This window comes from Lacerta agilis, chromosome Z, assembly GCF_009819535.1.
Source record: "Lacerta agilis isolate rLacAgi1 chromosome Z, rLacAgi1.pri, whole genome shotgun sequence".
In the NCBI taxonomy this organism is placed as follows: domain Eukaryota; kingdom Metazoa; phylum Chordata; class Lepidosauria; order Squamata; family Lacertidae; genus Lacerta; species Lacerta agilis.
This window is the reverse complement of record NC_046331.1, coordinates 230,027-240,835: the sequence shown is the minus strand read 5'-3', so window position 1 is coordinate 240,835 and position 10,809 is coordinate 230,027. Positions and strand designations below refer to the sequence as shown.

Below are 10,809 nucleotides of genomic sequence, written 5' to 3'. Positions count from 1 at the left end.
CTAGAAAACCCTCCTTCCGGAACCCCCTTCAAATTCCTCCTTCCAGAAACCCTTCAAATCCCTCCTTGGCTTTGAAAACAGGCATCCCCAGAAACGTTGGGTTGCACAAAATTCCATTTTAATATTCCAAGCAGTTCTCAGGTGTATTCCCGGAATACCCTCCAAAAATAAAAATTCCATTATTTCCTTCCAAGTCTGACGGATACTATTCCCGTCGGGAACGGCAGGGAAATCTCATCGTGTCCTGATCACGTCAGAATCAAAAATCAAAATTGTGAAATTTAAAATTAAAATTAATTATCAAATTACGAAATTTAAAAAAATAAATTTAAATTGAAAATTAATTATCAAACCATATTCTGGATTTTGGCGCTATCAGTTTCTGGAAGGCCCGGAAAACCCTGGGTCAGGGTCACAACCTCCAAAAGGACGGGGGCAGAAATCCCTTGGGGAGGGGGATTTCGTTCCGCCGCAAACATTCCTGGGAAGGAGGAGGGAGAATATTATTATTATTATTATTATTATTATTATTATTATTATTTCATTGCAATACTGCTTTACATTTCCAAGAAAAATCCCAAAGCGGTTTACATCCATGCCATGTATCTGTATGCTTTTTATGAAAAAAGTGGAGATTCTGCAAATTTGGGAATGAAGCAAAAGGAATGCAGAAATTCCAATTGCACCTGGATCTCTGCGGCTTTTCATTGCAAACAGTAGAAAATCTGCAAATTTTGAGAATCCACCTAATTTGTAATAGGGGCAGGATTAATTTCCATTGCTACTGGATCTGTGTGGCTTTTCATTGCAAACAGCGGGAATTCTGCAAATTGGAGAATGGTGCAATAATGCAATAACTTCGAGGGTACCTCTGTCACTCGGGCGGGATTTGCAAAGGGCGAGGCAGAGAGAGCCTTACCTCCAAAAACTGCTTCAACCTTATGAACGACCCCATTTCCACGGCACCGGTGATGGCTTCGATCCTGCAGGGAGCAAGAGGAAGTTTTTGATTGCCAACGGCGGAAAGGGAGCTTACCAATTTTGGGAATCCACCTGATTTGCAATGAAGGAGAAATATTTCCATTGCAATTATCTCCGTTGCTATTTATTGCCAACGGCAGAAAGCCTGCGAATTTATCCCAATGCTTTTAATTGCAAACAGCAGAAAGCCCGTGGATTTGACAGAAACCTGATATGCAACGGAATAATTTCCATTGCAACTTATCTCCATTGCTTTTTATTGCAAACAGGAGAAAACTTGCAGATCTTGACAGCAAACCTGATTTGCAATGGAATTATTTCGTTGCAACTGGGTCCCGTTGCTTTATTGCAAATGTGGAAGGATTGCAAATTTTAATTAAACGTGATCGGCAATACCTTGGAGATACTCTTCTCTGAGCAAGACGATCATCTTCCAAAACTGGGCCTGGTAGACTTTCATGGAGCGTTGCCACAGACCTGCGGGAGGCAAATAGTAACAACAACAACAATATATTTTTAAAAAAACAATAAAATCAATAATAAAACAACAATAAAAACAATAAAAACCAATAATAATAAAACAATAAACAATACTATGCAATAATAATAATAACAATAATAATAAAAAACAATAAAATAAATAAAATAAAGTAAGTAAAATAAAATAAAAATTCTTTCCAGTAGCACCTTAGAGACCAATGATTTTGTTCTTGGTATGAGCTTTCGTGTGCATGCACACGAAAGCTCATACCAAGAACAAACTCAGTTGGTCTCTAAGGTGCTACTGGAAAGAATTTTTATTTTGTTTCGACTATGGCAGACCAACACGGCTACCCACCTGTAACTAAAATAAAAATAATAACCCAATGATAACCCCCATAAAAGAGCCAATTTTCAATTGCTATATGCTCACGTTGGATTTCGTAATTGAAAACTAAAAAAAAAAAATATGATTGCAAAATAAATAAATAAATAAAATAAAACAATAACCCAATGATACCCGCACAAAATGGCCAATTTGCAATCGATGCACCTCCCCCCTGCCATGGACGCCTGAGACCCACCTCCAGGAAATCGAAGAGGACGGTGGCTGTCACGTCCGCCAGGGGTTCCAAGTTCAGGATCTGGGCCAGCCAGCGCCAGGCCTGGTTGAGTCCGTGCGGGTGGTTCTGGGAAAGGGGGAAAGACTGGACTGAAATCGGATCAACTGAAATTGAATCAACTGAAATCGTGATTCAAATCCCTAGTCAGTATGAGTTGATTTAAATCGAATCGATTGAAATCGCGATTCAAATCCCTACTCAGTAAGACTTGATGAAATCGGATCGATTGAAACCAAGATTCAAATCTCTAGTCGGTAAGACTTGATTTAATTTTTTTTTAAACCATTTTTTAAAAAAGAAATTCATCGGATTTTTTTAAAAATCCATTTTTAAAAGATTTTTCTAAAAGAAATTCATTTAAAAAAATTTAAAGGATTTTTTTTAAAAAGAATATTATCCGCCCTGGAAGGGAGCCCAGGGTCATCTAGCCCAACCCCAAATCCTGGGACCCAACCCCCATTTTCGGAATCCGTACCCCCTGTCCGTCCCCGTACGGCCAGCGGAGTTGAAGGATAGCGGCGTACAGCCGGATCATTCCAGACATCCGTTTCAGGAAGTTGTCCTGAGGCTCCAGCTTTGAATCATGCCTGGTAGCCCAGGAGCCTGTGGGCCGGAAGGGGAGAAGTTCAATCCATCCATCTGTCCATCCATCCGTCCATCCATCCGTCCACCAATCCATCCATCCATCCATTCATCAATCTATCCATCCATCAATCCATCCACAGATTTAATTAAATTTCATTTTCAATTTGTAAGATTTGTTTAACCAACCTTAATATATATAGAATTAAATTTCCTGTTTCGCAATTTAGAATACTCATTTAACCAACCTTAAAATATCACACACACAAACACACATAAATTAACTTTCCTGTTTCACAATTTGGAATATTCACCAAACCAACCTCAAAACTATCAATGGAAAGGAAGCTCCACCGGGTGAAATAATAAAAATAATAATAATAATAATAATAATAAATAATAATAATAATAATAATAGGACAAATGATTCCAAAGGACAGGAAACGCATCCATGAACCCATTTCGGAAAATGGAAAGGATGTGGGTTTCGGTTTGGCTCCTAGTTTCAGAGGCGGGCCCCATTCTCGGCTTAGGTATTAAGTAATAATAAATAAATAAATAAATAAAACTATTATGCATCGAGTTTCTATCCTGCGCTCCGCCTCCAATTCCCCCCTGCCCGCCGTTACTGCCGAGGAATCACCTTCGGTATTCCTCCGCGGAAGCCCCTTCCTGAGCGCCGGCGGACAGAACAGCGTAGGGACACTTCCTGTGCGGTGGGCCAGCAGAAGTTCGCCCACCTTGGGGTGGCACTGCCCAGATCCCTGATGCCACCACGGCGATGGGGAGGCCGCCTCGTGGTGAGAAGCCACTTCGTTCCTCTCCCTGTTTCTGGGGGGTGGGGGTAACCAACGTTAGGAGTTGGCATCCTTAGCACTGCACTGAATGTCCTTTAATTTAATTCAGTTTTATCTCTTTTGCATTGCATTGCTTGAATTTCATTGCACTAGCATTGTAATGTCCTTTAATTACATTATATTATAAGCAGCCTGCTTTCTTGATAAGAGATTGATGTCAACTTAAAAATAATGATCTATTAGATCTAGAAGGGCATAACAACCATTTGGGCTTTGTGGAACTTTTATCCTTGCAAACAGGTGGAATTCTGCAAATTTGGGCTTCTGTGGGACTTTTCTCCTTGCAAACAGGTGGCATTCTGCAAATTTGGGCTTTTGTAGGATTTCTGCCTCGCTAACAGGCGGGATACTGCAAGTTCTGACCAGATTTGCAACGAGGGTGCTGTAATTCCAATTGTGCTTCCCTTGTTTTGGTTGGAAAAGCGGCTCTCTGGAAGTCGGAATGTCCTCTCCAAGGGGGGGGGGGGATTTGGGGAAAATTCCCCAAAACTTACCACAAATTTTTCTGCAAGTTTGTAATAGGCAAATTTGAGACCTTCGGGATGCAGAGCGACGGAGACGCTCTGACCTCCGGACCGGACGGGTTTTCCGGAGAGGAGAGCATTGATTTTGTCAAATATCTCCTTCAGCTGGGATCCTGGAAGGAAAAGCGGAGGGAAAAATTTGTGAACGAGTGAAGGAATTAAAAGGGGGATCAAGGAGGGAGGAAGGTGGAGGGGAATTGGGAAACCGGAAAAGGGGAGGAGGAAGCAGAGGAAAAATTGGGAAACAGGAAAAGGGAAGAGGAAGCGGAGAAAAATTAGGGGAAAGGAAGAGGAAGGGAGGGAAAACTGGGAAACCGTAAAGTGGATATAGAGGAGGAAGTGGAAAGGAACAGCCCCTTGCTGACCTGCTCTGGTCGAGATTTGACTGACAGGGTGGTGACGGCTTTCTGCAGATCCATCTTTATTTTCTTCTCCTGGAAAAAGGGGCGGAGGCAGAAAGAATCATCGGCATTTGAGATTTTCCCACCCAGCAAACACACACTCCCCCCCAAAAAACCCATGCCCGGAATTCGGGATCCCCATTGGTCGGCCCCGCCACTTCCTGGTAGAGGGCCTGGTGAGTTCCGCCAGAGAGCTGCAGGACAAAGGGATCCGGGAATCGTAGAGGGATCCAGGGACTTGTGTAAAGGATGCAGTGAATCAATCCGAGGATCCGGGGACCATACGGGATCTGGGGAACTGTCTGAGATCCGGGGGAAATCGCCTGGGGATCTGGGGGCTCCCAAAAGGGGGAGGGGCACTACCTGCTGTCTTTGCTGTTGGCCAGGGAACCAAAGGAATCCACACACTGGTCCAATTGGTCCTGAAGATGCCTGGTACCACTGGAGGGTCTTTTCGTCGGGCTTCACCTGCAGCCCTGAGGATATTCACATAGTATATATACCACACATACACATACATATATATATATACACACACACACATATATAACACACACACACACACACACACCACACACACCACACATATATACATACATATAGTGTATCTGTGTGTGTATTCATTTCAATATATTTACTCTCTGGTGAGAACACACCGTTTTTCTCCGGGCCTTTCCAGACTCTGGACGGGGGCTTTTTCTGGCTTCAGGCTGGGCATTTTCTCGTTTTTTTCCTCTCCGTCTGGGCTGCCGCCGCCGCCGCTTCCTCCTGCCGCTATCCTCTGTTCGGCAGCGAGCAAGAGCTCTTCCCGCAGTCCAGGAGACGAGGGCTCTGCATTTCCAGGAGCGCTTGGTCGGCCAAGGGCCACACTCGGCTGGCATCCGGGAATCCTTTCTGGAAACACGAGAAGGGAAAGGGATCGCCAGATCTTAAAAGGATTGGAAGGGACCTGAGGGAAGGACAAGATAGGCAAAAGAGAGAAAAAGGCAAGAGGAAAGCAAGAAGGAAGAATGGAAGGAAGTACAGAAGGAAATGAAAGAAAGAAGGGAAGAGAACCGAAGAGAAGGAGGGAAAGGAAAGGAAAGGAAAGGAGGAAGGAAGGAAATGCCAGAAGAAAGAGAAAGCAAGGAAAGGTAGGGTAGGGTAGGTAGGTAGGAAGGAAGGAAGGAAGGAAGGAAGGAAGGAGGAAGGAAGGAAGGGAAATGTGAAAAGAAAGAAAGGGAAAGGGAAAGAAGGAAGGAAAAGAAGGAAGGGAAGAAAGTAAGGGAATGAAAAAAGGAAGGAGAGAGAGAAAAGGAAGGAAGGAAGGAAAGGACCTGCTGCCGCTGCCCTCACCTCGCTGGCCAGCCGCACCAGTGCGGAGACCTCCCCGCAGATCTGGTTGCCGCGGTTGGCATAGCCAGCCCAAATCGGTGGGGCCAGGTTGCCGGCAGTCAACGACCGAGGCTCTGGGTAATGTGCAGGAGCTCTCCTGGACAGCGTAGAGGTGCTGAAGCCGCCCCTGGCCCTCTTCCCGTGCTGGCACTCCATGTCTCCTGCCGGAGGCGCCGCTGCTCCGCCTCACGAAGCTTCCGGCTCAGGAGCTTGGAGGAGGGAGAGCGGAGTCAGGGAGTGAGAGGCCGGGCCGGGGTAGGGAGAGGCAGGGTTGGGGACAGAAGGGTGGGCCAGGGAGGGAGAGGCGGGGCCAGGGAAAGAGGCGGAGTCAGGAGGTAAAGGGGCTGGGGGAGGGACAGGCGGAGGCGGGGCCACGGAGAGGCGTGGATCAGACCGGGCGAGGAAGGGCCAAGGGAGGGAGAGGTGGGGCCAGGAGGGAGAGCGGAACCATGGAGAGGCAGGCCAGGGAGGGAGAGGTGGAAGCCATGGAGGAAGGGCCAGGGAGGAGAGGCGGGGCATGGAGAGGAAGGCCCAGGTGTGTTGGAGGGAGAGGGGGGCAAGGGATGGGCGAGGCAGGGCCAGGGAGAGGCAGGGCCAGGGAGGGAGAGGCGGGGCCAGGGAGAGGTGAGCCAGGGAGGGAGAGGCGGGGCCAGGAGAGGCAGGGCCAGGGGTTGCCCGCCCCGCCAGAAAGTGGGGATCTTGGCTCCCAGAAACCGTCCTGGGAGGAGAGGATCTCAGGAGTCACCCGGCGGCCCAGAGCCGAGTTCGAGAGCTTCCCCTTCTCCCCCTCGAACCCAGAGCCCGCCCCAAACCTTTGCCCGGCGCTGATGTTCCTCCTTGAGCTTCTCCTGCTGCCCTTGGGCTTCTTTGGAGCTGGGAAGCAATGGGAAAGATTGAAACATTGTGATTTTCTTCCAAATCAAAGCCTCAATACAAATCTTTTCATTAAAAACGTCTCAACAGATAAACGCACCGATTGGCCTTTAAATCAGCATTTCAACAACTAAGCGTTCAAATAAACCTTTAATAAACATTTCGACAAATAAATATTCCAATAAAGCTTTAAAGAAACATTTCAACCTGCTAAATATTTAAATAAAGGTTTAAATGAATGCTTTGACATACAACATTTAAATCACTAAATACTCAAATAAACCTTTAAATACAGTGGTGCCCCGCTAGACGAATGCCTCGCTAGACGAAAAACTCGCTTGACGAACGGCATTCGTATAGCGGAAGCTGCCCCGCAAGACGAAAAAGTCAATGGGGCTGCTTCGCAAGACGAAAAATTTTCGTCTTTTTTTTTTTTCGTTTAGCGGAGCGCGGCTGTCATTGCCGCTTCACTACACGAAAAAACCGCTAGACGAAAAATTCGTTAGAACAAATTATTTTCGTCTAGCGGGGGCACCACTGTAAATAAACGTTTCAACAAATAAACATTCAAATGTTTAAATAAATGTCAAAACATTTCAAAAAATAAACATTTCACAAACAGATTCAAACAAACATTCTGATAAACGTTTCACCAATAAACGAATGTTATCTGATTTAAGTAAAATATACTCAAAATTAAATAAAATAATATCGGTTATGTATTATCAAATGTTATTTTGTTTAAGTGAAACAAACTCAAACTTAAAATAATATTGTTATGTTATTACCAAATGCTCTTTTAGGTGAAATAAACTATAACGTAAATAAAATAATATTCAGTGATATTATTATCAAAGGGGACTTCCTTTCACCTCTTCTCCATTTCCTGCCGCAGATGCTGCCATTCTTGGTGGTACTTGAGCTCCCTCAATTCGTCAAAGCGCTTCAGCAATTCCCAGGATTCACACCAAGCCGCCCGGCCAGCCCGATCCTGCAATTCCAAGCGGCGTTCCAGCTCCTCCTGGAGGTCGGGAAAAGGGGGATCGTGGGGCGGCCATGTTTTGGAAGCTGGCCTCCCGCAGGAAGGACCTGGAGGTATCTGGAGGTGGATCTCGGCTCAAGATCTCCAGGTCCTTCAAACAGTTCCTCACAAGGAAGATCTGGAGATGTTGAGATGGTTTGAGGACGGCCCTCATCTTTCCAAGCTCAACAACCCCAGCTCCTTCAAACCATTCCTCACCAAGAAGATCTGGAAATGTTTTGAGGACGGCTCTCCTTTTCCTAAGCTCAACATCCCCAGCTCCTTCAAACCGTTCCTCACCAGGAAGATCTGGAGATGTTTTGAGGGCGGTTCTGGTTTTTCTGCCCAAAATATCCCCAGCTCCTTCAACTGTTCCTCACCAGGAACATCTGGAGATGTTTATGAATGGTTCTCCTTTTTCCAAGCTTGACATCCCCAACTCCTTCAACTGTTCCTCACCAGGAACATCTGGAGATGTTTTGAGGACAGCTCTCCTTTTCCCAAGCTCAACATCCCCAACTCCTTCAACCATTCCTCACCAGGAACATCTGGAGATGTTTATGGATGGCTCTCCTTTTCCCAAGCTCAACATCCCCAACTCCTTCAACCGTTCCTCACCAGGAAGATCTGGAGATGTGTATTGGTGGGTCTCCTTTTCCCAAGCTCAACATTCCCAGCTCCTTCAACCGTTCCTCACCAGGAATGTCTGGAGATGATCCCACTCACCTCGCCCTCTGCCGCCTGGATCCGTTCGTACAAGCGCAGCAGGCCCTCGATCCCGGGGCCTTTCGCGATGGGCGCCTCCAGCTTGCTCGGCGGATCCCTCCGCTTCTCGCAGCGCTGTGGGGTGGGAAAAGGGGACCGGGTGAGGAGAGACAGAACTCGGAAGGAAACGGGAAAGGGCTCTCCGGCAGGTTGTTTCGAGTCACAATACACGTTAATATCGTATTAATATACAGGATATGGGCAAGCCATATAACTATCATTTTCCAATTATCCGATTGACGGAAGGATAGGAGAAAAGGATAGGACAGAAGGATAGGATAGGATGGGAAACAAAGACAGGATAAGAGGATAGGATACAATAGGATAGAAAGATAGGACTAAAGGATAGGATAGGAAACAAGGATAGGATAGGAAACAAGGAGAGGAAACGAGGAGAGAAGGAGAGGATAGGAAACAAGGATAGGATAGGGAGAAGAAGAGTTTGGATTTGATATCCCGCTTTATCACTACCCGAAGGAGTCTCCAAGCGGCTCACATTCTCCTTTCCCTTCCTCCCCCACAACAAACGCTCTGTGAGGTGAGTAGGGCTGAGAGACTTCAGAGAAGGGTGACTAGCCCAAGGTCACCCAGCAGCTGCATGTGGAGGAGTGGAGATGCGAACCCAGTTCCCCAGATTACAAATCTACCGCTCTTAACCACTACACTACACTGGCTCTCAATAGGAGGATAGGATACAATAGGACAGAAGGATAGGATAGGAAACAAGGATAGGAGACAAGGATAACTGGATAGGATATGATAGGATAGAAGGATAGGACAGAAGGACCTAGGATAGGAAACAAGGAGAGGAAACAAAGAGAGGAGAGGAGAAAAGGAGAGGAGAGCCAAACTCAATTCCACCAAGACAGAGGGCGTTACCTGAGTGACTCTTGGTGCTTCCACATGGGGGGCGGTCGCTCCATGTGGAGAAACAGGGAGCGCGGGCGGCGCAACTTCGGGAAGAGCGGCTTCGCCGAGCGCCGATCCCTCCGGTGTCTCCTCGCGAGGCGAGAGGGCAATTCTTCCGAGGACCCATCCAGCGTGGGGGGACAGCTCTGGGGGCGATCGATAGCCTTCCAAGATTTCCTGGAGGCGACAAGGTGGCGTGTGGGAATTCTCAATAATAAGAATAAGAATAAACAAGCTCTTTGGTGTTAATAATAATAATAATAATAATAATAGACACCAACAAGGTGAGTGTTTTTAATAATAATAACAGAAACCAACAAGATGTCTTTAATAATAGTAATAATAGAAACCAACAAGCTCCTTGATGAATGTCAATAATAATAATAATAGAATATAATAGGAATAGAAATAGAAATATTAATAATAAAAACCAATAATGTGTCTTTCATAATAATAATAATGGAAACCAACAAGCTCCTTGATGAGTGTCAATAATAATGATAATAATAGAAACCAACAAAGTGTCTTTAATGACAACAATAATAACAATAACAATAATAACAACAACAATAGAAGCCAACAAGCTCCTTGGTGAGTATCTTCCGTAAGTAAAGTAATAATAATCCATATGTGTGTGTGTGTGTGTGTGTGTGTGTGAACTGTCCATGTCCGTTGGTTTCCACTTTCCACCGAAACCGCTTGAGCGACAGCGATGAAATTTGGAAGCAACGCCACATGCCACTATGGGAGTGTTCCTAGCTATATGGGGTATACAAATGTCACACCTACGCAAGGTAAAAACCCCATTTTTGGACCTATAGCGACGGCTATACTGGTACTTCAGCTACAAAAGCTTCCCCCTGCCGACCTCCTCCTCCTCCTCCTCCACTCCTGCCAAACCAGCTTCCTTAATCCTATTTTCTTCTTCCTAATTTCACACACATAGCCACAGCAACGCGTGGCCGGGCCTGCTAGTCACCAATAAAACAAGCTCCTTGGTGCCTTCAATAATTCTCATTAACCGGGGCGGGGTGGAGGATATCCATTCATTTCCAATCATTTTTATTAATTCAGATTTTTATTCCTTTCTCTTTTATTCAGCCTCTTTCTATTTCTTCCTACCCAATGGGGGCGGCCCACCTGCCCCCCACCCCATTCAGAGCTTATTTTATTTTATTTTACTTCAATTATTTCAATTCATGGAGCTTTCCCGTACCTGTCCCAGCTCGGCGCTCCAGTGAGGGCTGTAGCGGAGCCGCCCTTTGCCGCTGGCCCGCAGCGCCTCCACCGCCGTCCCGCGGAGCCGCTCCGAGCCCATGGCGCCCCGGCGCAGGAGGAAGAAAACAAACCACGACTAGGCCGCGTATCCTTGGCAACCGGGACGCCGCTTCCGGTGCAAGGCGGAAGCAGAACGTCGCA

At 46.2% G+C, this 10,809-nt stretch overlaps 1 protein-coding gene across 1 annotated transcript; it reads right to left on the bottom strand.

Annotated features, from left to right (window-relative positions):
• Window positions 1-109: 109 nt before the first annotated feature.
• On the bottom strand, window positions 110-10,728 carry GLE1 (GLE1 RNA export mediator). The gene is given in 22 exon segments (XM_033138202.1): window positions 110-481; window positions 920-985; window positions 1,379-1,443; window positions 1,446-1,458; window positions 2,046-2,150; window positions 2,560-2,668; window positions 2,670-2,687; window positions 3,310-3,497; window positions 4,018-4,160; window positions 4,413-4,442; window positions 4,445-4,485; window positions 4,815-4,879; window positions 4,881-4,924; window positions 5,130-5,397; window positions 5,784-5,853; window positions 5,855-5,968; window positions 5,970-6,031; window positions 6,635-6,695; window positions 7,568-7,716; window positions 8,443-8,556; window positions 9,361-9,567; window positions 10,607-10,728. Coding segments are annotated over 22 exon segments (2,103 nt in total). The 5' UTR covers window positions 10,709-10,728; the 3' UTR covers window positions 110-412.
• Window positions 10,729-10,809: the final 81 nt, after the last annotated feature.